The 23,411-nt window shown below is 43.7% G+C and overlaps 1 protein-coding gene across 7 annotated transcripts; it reads right to left on the bottom strand.

The window, feature by feature from the left end:
* Positions 1-3,625: 3,625 nt before the first annotated feature.
* On the bottom strand, positions 3,626-22,865 carry LOC146064693 (ribonuclease H1-like). 7 transcript variants are annotated; one of them, XM_083178499.1, is made up of 9 exons: positions 22,663-22,800; positions 20,697-20,889; positions 18,444-18,565; positions 16,037-16,219; positions 14,210-14,309; positions 7,212-7,266; positions 6,710-6,794; positions 6,493-6,617; positions 3,626-5,044 (listed from the first exon to the last, which is right to left on the bottom strand). In XM_083178499.1, the coding sequence occupies exons 2-9, from the start codon at positions 20,825-20,827 to the stop codon at positions 4,943-4,945; spliced, it is 903 nt and encodes a 300-aa protein (XP_083034625.1). In that variant the 5' UTR covers positions 20,828-20,889; positions 22,663-22,800; the 3' UTR covers positions 3,626-4,942. The 7 variants fall into 7 exon arrangements, with proteins under 7 accessions (XP_083034625.1, XP_083034620.1, XP_083034619.1 ...); XM_083178494.1 differs by lacking the exon at positions 3,626-5,044 and adding an exon at positions 6,292-6,319 and having other exon boundaries at positions 6,368-6,617; positions 22,733-22,865; XM_083178493.1 differs by lacking the exon at positions 3,626-5,044 and adding an exon at positions 6,292-6,319 and having other exon boundaries at positions 6,368-6,617.
* Positions 22,866-23,411: the final 546 nt, after the last annotated feature.

Raw genomic sequence — 23,411 nt, forward strand, 5'->3', positions numbered from 1 at the left:
TAGAAAGGAATCTAGGACACGAGGGCATGAGTATAGATTAGAAGAAAAAAGATTTCATTCAGCTAGTAGAAAGAATTTCTTTACGGTCAGAACAGTCAAACTCTGGAACTCTCTTCCCAGAGAGGTGGTAACGGCTGGCTCATTAAATGCGTTCAAGGCAAAGTTGGACAGACATTTACTGGAGAAAAACATCCATGGGTACAAATAAGAAATATAATTTGTCTGTAAAATACCAGAACCTACCAAATCAGCAATGGATATCTATACCAGGTTGAACTAGATGGACGCAAGTCTTTTTTCAGCCTTACCTACTATGTAACTATGTAACTATGATACCTGTGAAGGTATCCGCGTCCGCTCGCCACGCTTCGGGCTCAGTGGCTCGCTGCGCTTGCCACACTTTCTATTCTCAAATCCACGACGATGTGGATAGTGGGGGTATGAAAAGGTCGTAGGACGTGTACCGCTGCGCTCGCCACGCTTCGGGTTGACGTGGATAGTGGAATTAACAAGGTCGACAGCTGTTATGTCGACTAGTGTCATTGTGAACAGGTTTAGGAGTGTTTTGCACAGTGCACCCCTATGTACCCCTACACCCTACCAAATTCAGACGCATTACCGTCTGAATCAAGATAACCCCCTTCTTAGCGGCTTGCAAGGACTCTAAAGCGTCTCAATTGTAGCGTGTACATTACGCTACGCTATCATGCAATGAGAACAGCTAGAGTGGCACGCGCACACGCTACGCTGGTAACGTAGCGCTGAGAACAGCTAGGATAACAGCTAGGATAACAGCTAGAGCGGCACACGCACAGTTAAACAGAGACTCTGGCAGGCTGCCAAGTTTCTGAAACAGACTGTGCGCGTGGTGGCGCCGTGAAACTACACAAGTACCCTGGGATCTGATACCCATCTCACCTTACGTCTATGGGGTCAATCCTATTTGGTGCCGATGATTCGCAAGAGCAAATCATCACAGCACCGGGCACACTTTATGGCGGGCTGAATTTGCTTAAAAGTGCTCACACCTCCATAGGGATCGGCCAGAATCTGGTGCAGTTGCCTGCGTTTAAAAGCATGAAAACAGCACCTCTCACCCTTTGAAACTAATAGGATCAATCCCTATGTCACCTACACACGCAGAGAACTCCACACACCACACTACTGGTAATTCTGCAGCTGTCTGATGGCACTGTCAAATAGTAGCCTGCAGGCTTTTATCACACTTCCCCACTGAAAGAGGGATTAGGGGAAAATTGATGTGTATTCTACTTCACATGTGATGTTGCTATGGGCAACCAATTTAGGGTGCTAAATATATAAGTAGATTAGGATTCGGCAGTGCAAATAAATGACCCGGCAAAATGGATCATTGGGATCAACTATCATTGGAACTCGCTGCAGTCATTCATAGGAGCGAATTCAGATGTTAATTTAGTTCAAAATATGAATAGAAAATACAAATCATGTTTCATGCATATATGATGAAGCATGCTGTGTAAAAAAAATAAGAAAAAGTGTACTTTTTTTGGTCTTGTCCTGGTTCTAGAAATATGAGGGGCCAAAAACCAATTGGCAGTTCCCCATATTTCAAAAACCAGCACCAGGCTCTTGGTTCCCAAAATAAGGGGGACAAAAGAAGTAGGAGTCTCCCCTGTGTAACCTGCTCATCAGGATAATATTAGGATAATGCCACAGTCAGGGGACACTTTAGTACAAGGTACACGGCTATAGCATTACTCTGTGACTGGTCAATCCTGGCCAGGGACCCACCCAAGTACCTGCATGCGGGGCATTAAAGGGCCTGATGGGACTTGTAGTTCCACAGCATGACAAATACTAAAATAAACACACACACTGTATAACTTAGAACTTTAATTGCATACATGCACACCTATGTTGACACATAGGTCGGTCCGGTAGCAATCTATTAAGTACCTGTCAGAAAAAAAAATCAAATACTCACTTACTCCAGTGTAAATCGCATCCTCTTCGGTCCATGTAGCATCCACTGGTTAAAAAAACAAACCGATTACCCGAACCAGCGGACTGAGGAGCCGCACATCTGTTTACACATGCAGCTCCTCCCTGATATGGAGGGGAATACCCTCAGCTTATCAAGTTTGAGCTCCAGAGAAGCTGAGCACCCGATAGGCTGTTTGCCATCCATAGGAGCCCATGTTATGAATTTAACATGTGCTCCTATGATGGGAACTCACTAATCAACTGGATCGCAAAGTTATTTGGAGAAAACCACAAAGGTGACCCCAATTAACTTTGTGGTCAGGGTAGTCTGTCAGTTCCCATCATAGGAGTCCATTTTAAACTCATAACATGGACGTCTATGGTAGGATCCGACCTATGACGCCATGTTATTTTCATAATATGGGCTATAAAATTATGACAGTTAGAAGACGAGTAGCTGGTCCTTTCATAATATGTGACAAGCAGCCACATTATGGCTGCTTGTCTTAGCTCAGTGGTTCCCAAACTTTTGTGAATCACGGCACCCTAGAGAATCAGAATTTTTTTCATGGCACCCCTAGGCCAAAAGTTTCTTATTGACAAATTTTGAAAAAAATATTAAATAACTAATTTGTATTTATAGGTCATTCCTAGGTTCAATTTTGTGGTAAGGGACATGATTCGCTTCTGTTTGTCCACATAAATTATGATTGGAAGCCACAAGCACTGCTTTTGCCTATTATTTTGACCATAAATAATTTGAGTTGGTCCTGTACCACTAACCCAGGGCACCCGTGCAAGTGTCCTGAGGCACCCTAGGGTGCCTAGGCACACAGTTTGTGAACCACTGTCTTAGCATGTGGCAGTCCAGCCACACGCAAAGACAAGCAGCCATAACGTGGATGGGTGAATATGTTTGTGTCCCACTTTATACTGGCTGGAAATTTTGAATATTGAATTGTCTTACCCGGTGGCTCATTTGAGCAATAAATGATTTGTAAATCATTCTAAGAAAGGAGTGCTGCCCTATCTGTACTGTCAAGGATACACAGTTTCTTTATCAATGCAACTTTGGACTGGCACCCGATATTGATATCCAGTAAAGCGTGCAGGATATATTCATATACATACAAATCCTTGCTACGTCCCTCAAGTTCCTGTTCTAGTGCTTTTCTTCCTCGCCTAACAAAATCTATTTTCTCCACCTGCCAAATGTCCTCTTCTTTCTGACTAGCTCCACTCATGCACTATACCAGTGGTAGCCAACTTTAGTCCTCGAGAGCTACCAACAGTTTCTAGATAACCTAGGTGGGACACAGGTGCACTCATTACTGACTGACACATTATAAATTATCCACAGGTGGAGCTAATTAAGTCACTTGTGATTCTGTGAGGAGACCTGGAAAAAACATTTAACTAGTTGTGCCTTAGTCCACATGTGTAATTAACGTAATGTTCTCTAGTTATGCCGCAATATGGTTAGCTGTTGGGTATTTTACTTAATTCTCTGATACCCTGATTTTAGCTTTTGTTCATTTCACCCTTCAACAGTGCTGCTGTAGCACCCTATAAACAGTATTCAAAAAAAAAAAAAAAAAAAAAAAAAGAAGTACAGCAATGTAATGGTTTATCACTATGCCTAGAACAAAAGGACAAATACTTAAGTTTTTATGCCTGTTTAATAAAATAGATATTTTAATGAAACTTAACCATAAAGCAAATATTCTAGTTTGGAGCGCCACAAAAAAATTGTGCAAAAACTGCACATTGTCAATTTCTTCACCAGCAAATTGAGCCAACATGATACTTGCTTGCGACGGAGGCTAGAGCCAGTTCCGTCAGCGCAGAAATGACAGCAATTAAGGCACAATTTGTGGTTGTAAAGCAGACCTGCATCAGTGGTTTTGCACAATGCTATTAGAAAAAGGAAAAAAAAATAACATGGAGGCTGAAACCAATCACTATCGGAGGAGAGTTGCCGTTTTATCATTTAAGCACCGGCAACACCGAAATTCTCCCCCCTCGGGAGCTGATGGGGCTGTTGATTAAAACAGTCCAGAGATGGCGTAAGTGTATGGCATGCCGCTGTACTTGCTCAGCATGCAGTGGATGGGGGGGGTGTTGTCATACTTTACCATTCCCATGGACTAAATTGGAAATGGTAAAAAAATTGCAGGGTGCAGCAGTACTGGAGTGTGGCACCTGGCCGAAAGTTTATACATTACGTAAGGCTACACTGTACACTAATTTGGGGTCCACGTAATGAAATTACACCAAAAAGAAACCCATGAAAAAAACCTCACAACGACCTATTGACTGCCATTTAGGCCGTTACCCATTCCTCGGGGCGTTTTAATCTCAAAATTACAAAACCAGCAAATACATAACAAAAATATATGCTATAATTTCTAGCATTTACACAATGAGCACATTAGTACTATTTACATCCCATTCATGAAATAAAACCATTAAAGAGCCAAACTGAATACATATATTAGACATTTTGATTCAGTGCATTCACCTGGATCGCATTACCCGAAAACAGAAAATAAAGTTTTGGGGCTTTTGTCTATACAGGATTCATTCGAAATATATTAAAATGAACAAAATCTACACAAAAAGTTTATCTATTAAACACAATAGTGCGTAGTTTGCAATACATAATTGTGAGGAGATAATCTGACCTAATGCATATTTAGTCTGTAGGTTCTCAAACTAAGTCCTCAGGACCCCAAACAGCTAATTTTTCCAAGGTCTCCCTACAGGATCACAAGTGTAAGAATTAGTTTCTCTTGTGGATCTTTTAACAGGTGTCCGAGTACTGTGCACCTGCTGTGTAACCTGGGAACCATGAACTGTATGGAGAACCACGGATTTAGGGTGTGCTGAACATTTGACAATCAATATTATAACATAATGAAAAACATAAGGCCTCTAAGTGTCCATTTATTTTCCTCTATACATGAAGAAGTCTGTATCACAGCTCGCTGGTTCCTGAGGATGGTTTTTGGGCTCCCGCTCTGGCGAGCTTGTCAGCTTCTTCATTTCCTTCAAAACCAGCATGGCCTGGAATATGCATCTAAAATGAAAGGCCGTAATGAAATATTATTGTTTTTCAAAAATCTCCGACAACCCAATGATAGAAGATTAACTATGCAAGGCAACCAAGACATATGACCGGAGAGTCTACATTAGAGAAGGAAGCTTATTTTGTGGGCTAAGCCATTTACAAGATTGAGAAATAGGGACAACACTGCCCCAACCTGTTTCCCCTCTTCCAAATCTGGCATTGGAGGATCTGGATATTGTATAAGAACTGCAAATATAAGCTCTCTAACATTTTAACACAGACCTTAGTTTTCAGTATGGGCCCCAACTTCCAGCATATTATACAGCCCAATATCTCCAATATAATATCCCCAATATAATGCCCCAAATGAGAAGTGTATCCAGACGCGCACTGGAGAGACAGGCAGTGACCGCACAATTTATTTTACTTGAATTACTCCTGAGCACAGCACTCACTCTGGCACAGCACTGGGCCAAATTTGCACTGTGATGTTTCCAGCAACATCGCTACCAGCAATATACCGGCAGCTAACATGCTTCTTTGGGGGGGTATGCAATCCATGATCATGGCTGTCGATCCCTCTCGGACTTTCAACCTGTGGCAGGGATCGCGGCACTCCACGGCCATTATCGGCAGAACAAGCCAGACCGCTTCTAAAGTCGGGCTCATTCTGCCGTGATCCCTCTTCAATAGGCCCCATTTGTGTTTCCCCATTACCAGGCATCCATATAAAGATAAGAAAAATCTCTACTTCTGAAACACCATGCTAGAGGTAACCGATACATTCCAGATTATCTTCTACCCAGACATGTCCCATAACAGAGCAATTAAGAGTCTTTAACTGGTTAATTGAACACTTTGATTATGTGAACGACTCAACACTTACTGTATATGTAGCTATAGTGATCCTCTAATAGCCAGCAACACCACTGATAACAAATACAGGAAATCATTTAAAGACCCAAATCACTAGCAATGTGGCAAAAAGTCAATTAACACAGCCTGGGAACACAACCTCTGCCGGACGCACAAATATCAGACTAATCTATTCCTAGCATGATTGGCTAGAAATGAAGATCCCCTAAGTAGGTTTATTTGTTAAAATTGGGCTTCACAGATTATTCAACACTGGCAAGAGCACTGTATTTTAGCCAACTTTATTAAATCTCCTTATTCCTTGTATAAAAAAAAAAAAAAAAAAAGGCCCGATTCATTAGAGAACAGGGGCAAGCTGCGAACGGCTCAGCGAATATGCAAGTTGCCGAAGCCATTCACAAAGGGGAGCTGCACGTGTGCATAAAAGACCATACCAGGTCCCACAACCATCGGGACCTGTAGGTCTGATATGCAAGCAATAGCACATAATAAATTGTCCATTTGCTTATATATAAAAGTACCCCTTCATGCACAGACATAAGCGCCCCCACTCGCTCGCTATTAATGTACACGTCACTCACCCAGTTAACATCAATGCCGCGTGCAACACAATCCAGCTTCTCAAAGTCTTCCCTGTTTATGACATCTTTACCGGTGGTCAGCTTCCAGCCATTTTTTTTCCAGGAATGTATCCACTTAGTGGCACCTGGTGGCCAGAGTGACATTATTATAGAACGCTTTCTATGCAGGACAGATGGAAAAGAGCACTAGGCTAACAGTCACTGGTCCTCTACTCACCATTTATTGTAAACTTGCTGTCCGTGTACAGCACAAGCTTTGTGATGTTCTGGCTTTTGGCCTGTTCGATCGCCTTACATGCTGCCTGGGGAAGGGGAGAGTGGCCATATAACATTAGGAGATCATTCCATTTACCATGCATTATACACAATGTAACACACAAGTCATTTTAGTTTTGTATGTGTTGGAAAGAAATTCAATATTGTATTATAGCAGGCAACGCCAAGCTGTTGATCTGCAGCGGTTGTGCAGCTACATGTCCCAGCATGCTTTGCCAACTGATTGGTGGGAAGGTGTACCGGCACTTCTAGCTTCACAACGGCTGTAGAACCTGGCCTGTATTAGGGCAGTCCGTGAAAATATATATACAACCACAGGCCGCAGTTTTGATGTTACATTAACTTGATGAGGGAAGGGAAAAAAATGAATGAACCACAATTGCTGCAAAGCTTATCATTAGTATCTGCTATAGTATGTACAAATATAAATACTGTAAGATCACCTGTATCTCCGCACGCTGATTGGTCTGCCTCCCTTCCAGCCTTTCCGCCACATTGCTGAGAACACAGAAAGAGGGATCATTTCTCAAAGCTTTATATGAAGCAACAATTGTACACATTTATTTTTTGAACATACTCTTTACTAACCCCTTCCTGACAGAGCCAGTTTTTGCGTTCCTGACAGAGCCCTTTTTTTCAAATCTGACATGTCTCACTTAAGTGGGGATAACTTTTTTTTGCTTTTACTTATCCCAGTGATTTTGAGATTGTTTTTTCGTGACACATTGTACTTCAAATTAGTGGTAAATTTGGGTCGATACAGTCTGTGTTTTTTTGTGAAAAATACCAAAATATCGTGAAAAAATGGAAAATTTAGCGATTTGCAAAATGTTAAATTTTCTGCTTGTGAGACAAATAATCTTACCACTCAAAATAGTGAATAACTAACATAGACCATATGTCTACTTTATGTTGACATCATTATTTCAACTTCCTTTTAATTTTTTGGGACACTAGGAGGCTTACAATATGAATAGCAAATTCTCAAATTTTCAAGAAAATTTCAAACACTGATTTTTTTAGGGACCAGTTCAGTTCTGATGTGACTTTGAGGGACTTGTATGTGAGACACCCCCATAAATGATGCCATTTCAAAAACTGCACCCCTCACAGTATTCAAAACAGCATTTTGGAAGTTTGTTAACCCTTTAGGTGTTTCACAGGAATTAAAACAAAGTGTAGGTGAAATTTCAAAATTTCTTTTTTTTTGCAGATTTGCAATTTTAATACATTTTTCTAAGGAACACAGTACATTTTACTAGAGAAATGTGACTGAAAATTGATTCCCCCAATTCTTTTGTTTTCATAAATATCCTATATGTGGCCCTAGTGTGCACGGTGACCAAACCACAGGCTTCATAATAGAAGGAGCACCTACTTGATTTTGGAGCCTCCTTTTTATGAGATTATTTTTTAGGCACCATGTAGGTTTCTAGGCACCATAAGATGCTAAAAGTTAGGAACCCCCCCACAAGTGACCCCATTTTGCAAACTACACCCCTCAGGGAATTCATCTAGGGGTATAGTGTACATTTCAAACCCCCAGGGGTTTCACCAATTGTGGTACAACTGGGCAGTGAAAATGAAAAATTATTTTTTTTACACAAAAATACAGTTCTGGCTCCAAATTTGTCATTTTCAGAAGGTATGAAGGAGACAAAGCACCCCAAAATCTGTGCCCCAATTTCTCCCGAGTACGGCAATGCCTCACATGTGACCAAAAAATACCAGTTGGGTGCAAGGCAGGACTCAGAAGGGAAGGAGTGATTTTTGGATTTTGCAGCTCAGATTCTGGTGGAATTTTGGTGGGTGCTATGTCGCATTAGCAAGACCCCCAAAGCACCAATACAGTGGAACCCCCCCACAAGTGACCCCATTTTGCAAAGTACACCCCTCAGGGAATTCATCTAGGGGTATAGTGTACATTTCAAACCCCCAGGGGTTTCACCAATTTTGATACAAGTGGGCAGTGAAAATGAAAAATTACATTTTTTTACACAAAAATGCAGTTCTGGCTCAAAATTTTTCATTTTCAGAAGGTATGAAGGAGAAAAAGCACCCCAAAATCTGTGCCCCAATTTCTCCCGAGTACGGCAATGCCTCACATGTGACCAAAAAATACCAGTTGGGTGCATGGCAGGACTCAGAAGGGAAGGAGTGATTTTTGGATTTTGCAGCACAGATTCTGGTGGAATGAATGGTGGGTGCTATGTTGCACCAATACAGTGGAACCCCCCCACAAGTCACCCCATTTTGCAAAGTACACCCCTCAGGGAATTCATCTAGGGGTATAGTGTACATTTCAAACCCCCAGGGGTTTCACCAATTTTGATACAAGTGGGCAGTGAAAATGAAAAATTACATTTTTTTACACAAAAATGCAGTTCTGGCTCAAAATTTTTCATTTTCAGAAGGTATGAAGGAGAAAAAGCACCCCAAAATATGTGCCCCAATTTCTCCCGAGTACGGAAATGCCTCACATGTGACCAAAAAATACCAGTTGGGTGCATGGCAGGACTCAGAACGGAAGGAGTGATTTTTGGATTTTGCGGCTCAGATTCTGGTGGAATTTTGGTGGGTGCTATGTCGCATTAGCAAGACCCCCCAAGCACCAATACAGTGGAACCCCCCCACAAGTCACCCCATTTTGAAAACTACACCCCTCAGGGAATTCATCTAGGGGTATAGTGTACATTTCAAACCCCCAGGGGTTTCACCAATTTTGATACAAGTGGGCAGTGAAAATGAAAAATTACATTTTTTACACAAAAATGCAGTTCTGGCTCGAAATTTTTCATTTTCAGAAGGTATGAAGGAGAAAAAGCACCCCAAAATCTGTGCCCCAATTTCTCCCGAGTACGGCAATGCCTCACATGTGACCAAAAAATACCAGTTGGGTGCATGGCAGGACTCAGAACGGAAGGAGTGATTTTTGGATTTTGCAGCTCAGATTCTGGTGGAATTTTGGTGGGTGCTATGTCGCATTAGCAAGACCCCCCAAGCACCAATACAGTGGAACCCCCCCACAAGTCACCCCATTTTGAAAACTACACCCCTCAGGGAATTCATCTAGGGGTATAGTGTACATTTCAAACCCCCAGGGGTTTCACCAATTTTCCATACTAGATCAATTATTGGGGGGGGAATCTCAGCTGATCTACGGGGGCGTCTTTGAGGGGGTCCCTCATCACCAGAGGAGGAAGAGGAGCTTAAGACGAATCCTTCAAATTCCCCGCTTGCATCACTGCCTGTGTCAGAGTCAGAGGCAAGCATGGCATATGCCTCCTCCACTGAATACATTCTCCTGGATGACTGGGAGGACATTTGGGAGGACATTTGGGAGGACATTTGGGAGGACATTTTTATTTTTGTGTTACTGGTAGTGAAATGTTTCAACACGTGTATAGTGTAGGGGGGGGTACAAACTTTATTTCAATCCGGGGGGTATGTAGTGTGTAGTGTGTATGTGGTGCAGAAAAAAAAAAATACTTTATACCAATAAAAAAAAAAAAAAAATGAAGGGGTTAAAAATAAAAAATTGAAGGGGTTAAAAAAAAAAAAAAAGGTCCTGCGCCAAAAATTGAGCACAGATGTTGGTCAGTAACGTCTGTCACTGAACAGCGCTCAAAGGCAACAGGAATCTGATCAAAAAAAAAAAAAAAATTGATCAACCCTGTGCCGAAAAAGCTGATCAGTGATGTACGTCACTGATCGGCGCACAGTGGCCACAGGACACCCACAAAATCAGTGTGTGTAAAAAAAAAATTAAAAAAAGACCCCACAGCACTCACAAAAAAAAAAAAAGGTGATCAGTGATGCGACACTGATTACCAGTGAGGGGCAGCAGGTGCACAACCTTTGGTGCAACTGACAGTGCAACTGGCAGCAACTGACAGGTATATATATATAAAAAAAAAACCTCTGCGCCCCCAAAAAGTTGCTGATCAGCACAGATATACTGATCAGCACAAAAGGGGGGGTAGCAGACACAAAATATACACTCTCTATCACTCTCTGTCACTATCTCTCTCTATCTCTCTATCTCTCACTATCTATCACTCTAGGACACTGCAGCAGCAGCACTGACAGTTATATGTATAAAAAAAAAACTGCACCCCCAAAAAGGGGGGGTAGCAGACACAAAATATACACTCTCTATCACTCTCTGTCACTATCTCTCTCTATCTCTCTATCTCTCACTATCTATCACTATGACACTGCAGCAGCAGCACTGACAGTTATATATATAAAATAAAACCCCTGCACCCCCAAAAAGGGGGGGTAGCAGACACAAATCTCTCTATCTCTCTACCTCTCACTATCTATCACTATCTATCACTATCTATCACTGTATGACACTGCAGCAGCAGCACTGACAGTTATTTATATATAGAAAACCCCTGCACCCCCAAAAAGGGGGGGTAGCAGACACAAAATATAGCTCTCTCTGTCACTATCTCTCTATCTCTCTCTATCTCTCTCTCTATCTCTCTATCACACTGCAGCAGCAGCAGGAAGTCTCAGGAAGTCAGATCCAGGAAGCGTCCAGCACGCTACAAGCAGTGATAAGGTGATCAGGTAAGGTATTTGCAAGGATCAGGTAAGTATTAGCAAGGATCAGGTCGGTATTCACGGCAGGCAGGCACGGTGACCGTTCTGCACGCTATTCCAGACCGGAATGGCGTCTGCAGCGCAGTCACCGTCAGTTTAAATGTCGCGCCTTGGCTGTGATTGGTCCGTGGGTCCCACGGACCAATCACAGCCTTGGGGGCAGGTGGGGTGAGGGTGGGGTGAGGTGTCATCGTCACCGATGACCCCCTCATGCCCCCTGACGCCCGGCGGTGATTGACACCTGTGTTACCGAGCGTCTGATTCGCTGGTAACACAGGAAAACGCTGTGAATGGCTGTTCACACTGAACAGCCAATCACAGCGATCGCCGACGGGGGGGCGGCATCGCAGCCCCCCCTGGGCATGCAGGGACATGTCTGCTGTCAGGGACAGCAGACATCGTCCCTCTGTCACTGCGTCTCGAGACGCAGTGACAGTTTAAACTCATGACGTACATTTATGCCATGTGTCGGGAAGTACCTCCCGGCCATGACGTAAATGTACGTCAAATGTCGGGAAGGGGTTAAAAAGCAGATCTCTCTCTATATGGCAGCCTAACAATAAGGGGTACATTTACTAAAGATTTTTTTTTTTTAAAAGAAGAAAAGTGATGTTGCCCATTTGGGCTGAAACCAGGGGGCAAGCTTAGGTGCTATTGCTGGCATTTTACCACCGTACCGTGCACCCTCCGCATTTAATTAATTTTTTTTTTTATTATTATTATTAAAAATTGTATCTAGCTTATACATACAGTTTATTGGTGCAAGATGACAAGATATGTATTAGCTTCCAATAGTAAATTACTATGTCAACTATTTAAGATAGTGTATCTTGGGTCATGGAACTTGAATGACTATACCTGTATAATGTTTAATACTGAATCAATCTTTATGATCATCTAAATTTCATATATGTATCGCGGTCACTATTTCTTGACTAATAATGAAACTGCACAAGATGTATATTTACACAAATCAATGTATTGCATTTCACATAGTGCCTAAAAAAAAAAATTAAAAAGGGTTGAAAGCAACTTTCCTGGGCCAGGAAGGCTCAAGTTGCCCCATGATAGAATATGAATCTAGAATATGAACTTGGATCTTCGTGCAACAAAAAAAAAAATGCAGTCACTGAACTACCCAATCTTTATTAAAAAAAAAAAAAAGGGGCGGAGGGGTCTCTGCAACACTTCCTGTCTCCCTCTATTAGACCATATGAATTTGCGATGCATTGAAGACATAGGAAGGCACCCGTATTGGTAGAGTTTGAAATAAGTTTAATGATCTTGGCAGCAGGTTCATATCTTCTTTAAAATGCGGTAATCATTTTGGATAGAGCTACTCATAACTCCTGGTAACAGAGATTCCCAAATATACTATATGGAGCCTATTCTAATACAGGGTTGCATACTCTCACGGATTGGCCGGGAGGGTCCCGGAAATCGTGTCACCCTCCTGGCCTCCCGGAAAGGTGGGCAAATCCTCCCCGATTCTGCCTCACCCTCCGCATCTCCCAGCAGCTGCCCGGCCGCCTCATTGGATTACTGCAATTTGTGGCTTTTCGTGTGGAGGGGCGGGGCTAAATATACAAATATCCCCATTTAGCCCCACCCCCTCCTCAAGCCCAGCAAATCGGGGGGGGGGGGGGATTTTAAGTTCTAGGGGCAGGGCTTGATGATGTCTACATCAGGCCCCGCCCCCAGAAGTGATGCCGAGAGTCTCCTCTTCGGGCTTCTCCCAGAGAGGAGGGTTTAAATGTTGGCAAGTATGTTCTATGTTTTAAGTTCTAGGGGCAGGGCTTGATGATGTCTACATCAGGCCCCGCCCCCAGAAGTGATGCCGAGAGTCTCCTCTTCGGGCTTCTCCCAGAGAGAAGGGTTTAAATGTTGGCAAGTATGTTCTAATAGAAAGTGAGGTTTTCTCCAAATTCACTTTTAGGGTCTTGGGGGATAGAGAAGTCAAGGACATCAGTTTCTTCACCTCGATTTTATAGCCGGATAGCTTGATATTGTATTATTTCATTAAACAGATAAGATAGTGAGGGAGCATGATCAGACATCATGAGAAAGAGGGATGCAGTCAGAATCCCGACAAGGACAAAATACCGACATATAGAATGTACAGGTGAAACAGTCAACATGACTTTGGGTCGACAGACATGGGTTTTTTCACTGATTTTTGAGCCGACAGGCGGTATTTCATGCCTTACCATCCACTAGGACCTGGTGGGAGAATAAAATAGTGTGCTGAGCATAGCGAGGCACCGTGAGCGAAGCGAGTGGCTGCGGTTCACTTCCAACTGTGTCCATGTCGACTGTGTCGACATTCTGGTCAATAAACAGTGAAAAAAAAAACATGTCCACCTCGCGACCTGTCGACCCAAAGTCACGTTGACGGTTTCACCTGTACATTCTATATGTCGGTATTTTGACACTGTCGGGATTTCATACCGAATCCTGAGAAAGACAGTCTGTGCTAATCGCAATTTTAGGTTTCCCAAATTTAAAGCTTACCCCCTTTTATGGTTTGGGTTAGTCCTACGCTGTCGATTGCTTGATGACCATGTACAAAACCTACTTGATTGGGATGGACCAGAACGGGAATCAGAGAGACTCCCCTCTGTCTAATAAGGTTGCCCCAGCATGTGTGCCGGTGAGTATGGGGGAGTTGGGGCCCTTCCACCAGGTTTATATTGGGCTGGGTGATATAGTGTGGAAATAACTACTAGAGCGCTCCAATACTGAAAGAACCGGATCGCTGTGTGCAAGACAGGACACTCAGGTGTTCCTTAAGTATTGGACAGGTTAATACAAAAATAGGGAGTTCACTTACAGAGGGTGATGCTGACCCCAATAAACACCAATTCCAGCACGTGCCTTAAGTCGTCCGTTACGTGAACAGCATCCGTCCGTGTACACAACTGTGGCGTCGCCTGTCAAGATATCAGTGTTACTACTGGATATTTATCATACTCTATTGTTGTAATAATACTGTGAAAAAAGAGAACGCTAATGTTTGTCAGATATTTTAGACACACATTCACTATAATTATGTTAGATTATTTTCTGTCTCACACTACAAAATCTATCTCCAGAATACATGAACAGTGGGAGCCATGGCAAGTGCCACCCTCCAACAATTCCCACTACTAGGGAGACAGGACAGACCATAGCTGGGTAGGTGGAATCACTGCGAGGAAAGTACACAGCTGTGAAAGGATGCCGTGGGACAGAGTGGCACAGAGCACAGGGAGCGGAGGGGCATAGGTGCGATCAGAACAAAGCAGCGGACAGAGGGGGTGAACGAAGCAGTGATGGGCAGGAAATGGACAAGTCCAGGACATAACCTACAATAAAAAATTTAAAGAAATACTGGAAGCCATGAGTATCAGTGAGAACAGTATTGAAACTAGACAGACAGATGGTCAGGCCATTTGCTGTAAATTCTCTCAAGTACTACCAGTTAAGCAATGCAACTGTGCCCTACTTACGCTAACAGCTTTAAGCAGATCCCATGCTAACTTTAGATCACTTTTATATATTCCACCAGTAAAGGCCCCCACACACTAGAACGATTTTTTGGCCGATTACCGGCCGATCGTCTGATATATCGGCCGATTGGTTTTTTTTAACCGATAATCGGCAGATTATTGTTGATTATCGGTAAAAATTGCCCGGTATATCGGACGATCGGTCGGAAATCGGCCAACAAATCGTTCTAGTGTGTGGGGGCCTTTACTCCCCACGGTTTGACTAATAACATTGCTTCAGAACACCTACTGTATAAACAGAGATCATAGACCACTTTGTGGGATCAAATGACAAATTAGGAAGGATGCCCTTAAAATATTCTTGCACCATAACGTGATGGTGGTGAGGCGCGTTATCCTATACATATGTAGATTAACATGCAAAGCATTGATAACAAACGATCTTGCCTCCCTGGTTACTTATTTTAAAAGTGGCAAATTGTACAGACACATCACAAGTGATCTGATACACTGCTTTCTCCATTGGGTGGAGAGGTTTCCAAAGTCCAAGCTTTGGAACATGAAAGGAACTTTGGGGGTTATTAGGAATATTATTTTTTTTAGCAAATGGCCAAAACCATAATATTGCACTGCAGGTGGGGAAAATGTAAAATGGGCAGAGTTAGATTTGGGAGGAGGGGGGGTCATAGGTCAACAGTCACTAGGTTGACATGAATTTGTTTAAAAAAAAATAATTTGGTGTCTGTCGACTTAAAGTTGACATGGACATTGTATAAGTCTACCACTTCGCTCACCATGCTTTGGGCACAATTATATTCTCACTCTATGACCACTTGGATAGTAAAGTATGAAAAACCACCTTTTTTTTAATTAAGAAAAGGAAAAAAACACCAAAGAACTTATGTCAACCTTTTTCCATGTCGACCTAATGACCACACCTTGATTTTGGTGGGGTGTGATCAAATGGAAATCTAAATTGCAGTGTAAAAGTAAAGCAGCCAGTATTTACCCTGCACAGAAACAAAATAACTCCCCCAAATCTAACTCTCTCTCTCTGCACATTACATCTGCCCCACCTTTGCCCATAAAAAATGATTTACTGAAATCTATAACAAAGGGGGGGGGGGGGGGATACATTCTTTAATGCCTCTATATCTAGAGCAATATACCCATATGAGTGAATTCCCCTTTATAAGAAGGCAGGGAGCTGGGATCGATGAGTTTGATCCGTTTAGGAGAAGACCGACTAGTTGAGGTGCTTTCGGTTTGAGGAAGGGGTCTTTTGGCCCGGTAAGGAGGATTCTTATGAGGAACCGGCTGTGGAGGAGAGCTCTGGACCACAACATTGTTACCTGTAAAGGAGAAAGATAAAAAATAAAATTGTGAAAAATAAATGTAAGGTTGAATCCTAAAATGCTTTCTTCAAGTCTACTTTTAAACTAGATGTGGTTATTAAAATTCAAAGAAAAGCCACACTACATTTTGATTAAGTATTGAAGTTATTTTAGAAGAGAAAAAACACACACACACACACCACCTTTCTATGATTACATGGTGGACATGGAGGGCAGGATGTAATGCTGCCTAAGTGCGATGGCCGTGTAGGTTGCCGTAGGAACTTAGATGTTTTTTTTAATGGGGCAATCACTTACAAGGAATCATTCCTGCCCTGGGACTTTAATTTTTCAATGACCGATTGGGCTACATTTTTTGTATCGCTACAGCTAAACTTAAATAACGCCCACCTCACTAATTAGGGGCAGGTTGCTAGAATGAACAGAAGTATGCATGGAAGGCCAGGTGGCCAACACTTGGTCTGCAGAAAACCCATGGCGCACAACCCAAGAGGCATCCACCTACAGAATGTAATGAGCTGTAACCGTGAAAGGAACCTACTGGCCTTCAGCAATGTAAACCCATCAAATAATAGCATGAAGCCAACAAGAAACTTTACACTTCCAATGATGGCCAAACTGTCTGTCTTATGAATGGCAGTGGTGAAATGATCATAGGCCTTAAGGGCAAGTTCACATCCAAAAATACAACAAGCCTCACCCCTAATGCCCAGTTCTCCCTTCTAGGCAAATTCTTGGGTCTACCATATCGACTCGGTAATTTGACTTAACACAGGTTTTGTTTCATTGTGAATGGTTCAACCCATGTCGAAATTCCTGAGTCTCCAACCCTGCTTTTTACCCGGGTTGAAAAACCGGGGATGCAGACACGAGTTGACCCGTTCACAGTGCAAAACAAAAACTGTTAAAAAGGCAAATTACCAGGCAGAACTGCTTCACCCAGGAATTTCCCTTAGCAGTGAGAAAGGCAAGCCGTATTGTTCGCACTGGCAGTGTGAACATGGCATAAGATAGCAGCCATCCAATGACAAAGCCAGACATACAACTGGTTGATTTATGAAATCCCGGGAAACTATTTTCGGCAAGAAGGTCATCAAACACATAAAGGGCTTAGACCAGAGTCTGCCTGCTGCAAATAAAAAAAAAAAAAAAAAAGATAAAACCAACAGGCTACAACAGCAAAAAAAGAACACCCGCCTCAATCGGGCACTTAAACCAAGAGTTAGGTGAGAAATAAAAGGGAGATGAGTCCAGTCAAAATCCTAGACTATTTAGAAGTTCAGGCTCCACTTATTACCATCTATAGCCCAGAGCCCCCTAGTGGAAGTGAGAGGAAACCAAACTTTTGGGTTTATTGTGCATTTTAACACGCATACGATCTTACAAAGCAGAATGGAGAAACACAAGATAAAAGTTTATTTAAATGTGGTTGAACTTAACATGTTTTTCCAGAGAACTAGGTTTTCCCATGTTTAGACCAACTGAAAAAGTAGCAGCTACCCAATTGTTATCTCAGCTGAGATGATACAAAAGCATGCATTACATGGTGATGTCATATAATAGAACACAAACATTTACTATGCTATATAGTGGCCGAGCTAAGCACCTGCCAAACACCGCACAACTAGTCACCAATATATACAGGTTCATTACAGTGCCTTTTATAGGAACATAATACAGACCTATTTATTATGCCAATATGAAGAGAAGTATAATATTCACAAATCTGTAATACACAGGTCTAAAGGTGCCCACACACTAGAATGATTTTTTGTCCGATTTACGATAAATCGGCCGATATATCGTCCGATGTTTACCGATAACCGGTCAAAAATCGGCCGATTTTGGTCCGATGCGCGCTCCCGTGGATCTTTAGCTGAATCTTCTGATCTTACGTGCTGCATGAAAGATCAGAAGATTTAACAAAAGATCCATAGGAACGCACACGGGATCTTAAGAAAAGTCTTTGGTAAAGATCTGAAGGCTAATTTATGCACACATCTTACGATCGCAGATCTTTCTAGTGTGTGGGCACTTTAACAAACCAATACATGAATGGTATAAAGTGACTATATGCATGTCAATACTTTTTTCAGGAGGGAAATAGGTGTAGAGGAGTTTTGAGATGTTTACAGCACTGAGTGACCTAAAGCACTACCCCCCCCCCCCCCACACACGTTTCCGGGGAATGTTGTCCATAAGTAATTCTGACACATCTTACTTTCTTTAGAATTGGAGGCGACTCCCCCAGTGTCCCTTACAAACTGCCAGGCGTCATCCTCTGAAGCAAACTTCTTGTATTTGGCCAAAGGGAAGCGGTCCACCTGTTCCTTGCATTCATCCCTGAGACAAACAAAACATTGACATATTAATAGTATGTATAAACTGATCTGTTACTGAAGTCAGGCCATGAACCGGCTGGGCCAGGGGCCATACGCCCCCAAGGCCAATACAATTTCAGTCCTAATAGTTGGCCACCAGCTGCCTACAGACGCTGAATACTTACTTGCCTGGCGGATGGGAGACTGACAGAGGATACTCCCCATTATACACATAATGTCAGCAACCAATCACCATCTTCTGCCAGTCACCCAGCCGCAGCAAGTGTGTACATAATACGTAGTAACAGAAAGACCAATTGTGACTATACGTCACACAGTAGCGCTGGTTTAACACTGGTTTCTTTTACTAGGTATTATGTACACACTTGCTGCTAGTATATCAATTTGTGGTATTACGATTATTCTTATTTATATTTTGGAGTACAAATGCAGCTCTCTATTAAGAGGAATTGTGTACCTCCTGTTAGCATATACAAAGAGAAAGCAGTTGGTGACAATTAATATTGGACACCTAGACAGCGCAGCTGTACTCCAACTATAATAATTCTGCAACACTGCTTAGTGCGCTAGATTTGCAATTGTCTCTGGAGATTATATATGCCACCTTGCTTGAGAAACTTAAGCAGGTAGGACCCCTAACACTCGGCTATGCAATTAGTCTTTATCCCAGCATCCTTCACTCTCGTGGGCTTGTAATCGGTCAAGAACTTACGAACAATGCATTGTACAAGGGATAAGCAATAATCTGCAACAGGCTTCAAGCCATCACCCGCAGTCTCTCAAAAACAAGCTGCTGTATCCACAGTACCTGACGGTACTTAGAATATGTAGCGAGGAGGGGGGGGGGGGGGGGGGGAATAGGCTTGAACAACTTATCGTCATGTCAAAAAAACATTATAGCAAAAAGGATATGATCGCTCATTGCTGCGCAAAGATCCAAAGCCTTAGTTACACCAGAGACAGGAGCCAACAAAGTAAATAATGAGAAAGCCTCTCAATCGCCCATAGGGGACAATACATACACCACATCCAGCAAACAATTGGTTAACACCAGCAAGAAGGCACGGCCGGTGATGCAAGCGGATCAGGACCTGTCCAGTCTGCAGAATAAAACACTACTTCATTGCTATAGATGGGGATAGAAACATAAAAGACCTCATAGTCCATACTGATGTATCTTGCAAGAAAAATTAGAGTCCCATTAAAAGCCAGCAACTACAGGTGCCTAGGCTGCGCCACATGCTCTAACCTGGAAACGGGTGACCAGTTTGTTTACCAACACACTGGGGCCAAATTTAAAGGTAGATTAAAAAGTATGGCATAGAAAGGTATTAATTGAGGACCGCAATACAGCAGGTGGAGTGAAGCGGACGGCGCCTTCTCCCTTTCCGGCACATGACGGGCTGATTGATGCATGGTGCAGTGTATAGTCAGCAGAGGGGAGACAAGACGGTGTGCAGTCGGAGGGCTCATCAAATTATAATACGGCTCTAAATCGGTAAGCCGATATAAACTGCCATATGAACGCTGTTGTGCACTAGGGGTCCGATTTACAGGGAGACAGCCCTCCAAAGCTTGTGGAACTACAAGTACATTAATGCCAGATATAGCAAATGGAACAGTACATTTGCATAATTTAAACCCATATCCATAAAGCTACAGGATTGAGACTGTTGTTTCCCACTAATTAATATATATATATATATATATATATATATATATATATATATATATATATATATATATATATATATATATATATATATATATATATATATATATATATATATATATATACACACATATACACACACACACATATACTGATAGATGCGCTCTCTTTGAGGACCAAATGCACTAAGCTTCAAAAGTGATAAAATGGGGAGTGATAAACAGCCAGCCAATGAGCTCCTACCTGCCATGTCACAGACTGTGTTTGAAAAAAGTCAGGCAGGAGCGGATTGGCTGGTTGTTTATCACTCTCCATTTTATCACTTCTGAAGCTTAGTGCATCTGGCCCTGTATGTTTTATTTTGTGCAGATTATACATTTTACATATGGTCTCACAAAAAACATCAAATCAAAAGCCATAGGTAGATAACCAGGCTGTAATCCCGCTAATAATTTCATACCAAGTGTTGTAGACTCCCGGATTCCGTCCGTTCCTCACAGCGTAGAACATTCTCCACACACTAAGCCGCACACCAGGTACGGTGGAAGACAAACAGGCAGAAGACAAAATGCGGAAGGGGATCTGGAACATATCCCATAGACCAGACTAAGCTGGAGCATCCAAATCACTTTGGAAACTTGGCACAGTGCATTCTAAAGGGAACAGAAATAAGAAGGTCAGTCCCAGCATAGGGCATTCCCAATGTAGCATACAATTACTAGTACCTAGCCTAAAAGGTGCCCATACACAAAGCGTTTTTTTTCCCCGTGCGATGCGCACATCACATAGCACATAAAGTATGTGCAGCCCGTACTATTTGCACTAGATCACAAATTGTATGCTATTGGTACTACATGCGATGCAATCTAGTACAAAAAGTACAGAGCACATTGCTCCATGTATGGGCACCTTAAAGTCCTAGACTTGTAGAAATTAATAAATAGTGCACTTATAGTACCAGTACCCGATACAGAGTAATAGGGGAGGATGCATATTTCTAAAACCACAAGAGTTTCTAGAACACCGTAATAAATATACATATATTCAGACTAGCCATTGCAGTATGAGATGCAAGTGATTGCAGTGTGTAACTGTGTATAGCTAACATGCCATGTAGTAATATTAATACAGAAAAGAGATAAATTATCCCTGCGGTAACAGACGCTGACAGTTGGGCAGCACAGGGACGGCAGTTGGGGAGGTATGCCAGCACGGGGATGGCAGTTGGGGAGATATGCCAGCACAGGGATGGCAGTTGGGCAGCACAGGGATGGCAGTTGGTGAAGTATGGTAGCAAAGGTATGGCAGTTGGGGAGGTATGGCAGCACAGGGACAGCAGGTGGGCAGGTATGGCGGCACGGGACGGCAGGTATAGCGGCACGGGGACGGCAGGTGGGCAGGTATAGCGGCACGGGGACGGCAGGTGGGCCGGTATAGCGGCACGGGGACGGCAGGTGGGCCGGTATAGCGGCATGGGGACGGCAGGTGGGCCGGTATAGCGGCACGGAGACAGCAGGTGGGCAGGTATAGCGGCACGGGGACGGCAGGTGGGCAGGTATAGCGGCACGGGGACGGCAGGTGGGCAGGTATAGCGGCACGGGGACGGCAGGTGGGCAGGTATAGCGGCACGGGGACGGCAGGTGGGCAGGTATAGCGGCACGGGGACGGCAGGTATGGCAGCAGCAGGAAGACAGGTGGGCAGGTATGGCAGCACCAGGACGGCAGGTATGGCAGCACAGGGATGGCATTTGGGCAGCACAGGGATGGCATTTGGGCAGCACAGGGATGGCATTTGGGCAGCACAGGGATGGCATTTGGTGAAGCATGGCAATTGGGGAGGTATGGCAGCACGGGGACAGCAGTTGGGGGAAGTATGGCAGCAAAGGTATGGCAGTACAGGGACGGCAGTCGGGCAGGTATGGCGGCACGGGGACGGCAGTTGGGCAGGTATGGCGGCACAGGTGACGGCAGTCGGGCAGGTATGGCGGCACGGGTGACGGCAGGTGGGCAGGTATAGCGGCACGGGGACGGCAGGTATAGCGGCACGGGGACGGCAGGTATAGCGGCACAGGGACAGCAGGTGGGCAGGTATAGCGGCACGGGGACGGCAGGTATGGCAGCAGGACGGCAGGTGGGCAGGTATGGCAGCACGGGGACGGCAGGTGGGCAGGTATGGCGACGGCAGGTATGGCAGCACAAGGACGGCAGGTGGGAAGCACAGTGATAAGCTGGGACCTGTGCTACAGCATGCAGTCTTCTGGAGATGATATATTACTTATGTAGTGACACACCCGTCTCTGAATCTCACTGCCCGTCAGCTAGAACCCCAGAGAATGAGCACTCTCACACCTGCCCGACATCAATAACAATTACACGGCCAGACGGAACCCAGACCCCGCTGGAGGACAGACACATCCAGTACGTACGGAGAGTGAGACGGCCAAAATGAATGGAACGCGAATCTGCTGCGGCGGCAATGCGTGTATGTGACGTCACCTCATCATGCCCACGACTCCGAGCAGCCGGGTTACAAAAATATGAAACACGCACACATCGCTTCTGTACTGTAGCTTGTGCGCGTCCCCGAGCCAGCGGACAGGAAAAGGACACCACGCGCACCTCTCCAATCGCTCAGACGCTCGTGCCCAGTATACGCTTGAGGACATGAAAGGGGCGGGGTTTACAAAATGGGTGGAGTTTCGGTCCTAAATGCTTGGTTTGGGGGTGTGGCTATATATTAAAAGGCCTGCCTTAATGACACGGCCCCTAGCAGGAGAAATTATTCAATGGTTGCCGACCACCAAATAATTTCTCCTGCCTTTGGAAATAAGTCAGTCTAAAGTCTAAACTGACTTTTATTTCCTCCGCAGATCGCCAAAGACAGGGCAAGAGTGAGCAGTAAAGTTACCCATACATGGTGCGATGATCGCACCCGTTTTTGGCTGGATCGCATGCATTTTGTGTGCGATAAGATCAGAAGGCAGTACAAAAAGTATGCGCAGCACTTATTTTTTGTACTGTGCGATGAGATGCCCACGGCAACTATGCACCTTGTATGGGCACCTTAAGGCAAATTCCCGAGCCGCCACCATCGGAATGGGGACGATCGTTGATGAATCACCCACATAAATATGCTGTGTGTGTGTATATATATATATATATATATATATATATA

The sequence above is a fragment of the Crinia signifera genome, chromosome 3, assembly GCF_055691185.1.
Source record: "Crinia signifera chromosome 3, ASM5569118v1, whole genome shotgun sequence".
Taxonomy (NCBI): Eukaryota; Metazoa; Chordata; class Amphibia; order Anura; family Myobatrachidae; genus Crinia; species Crinia signifera.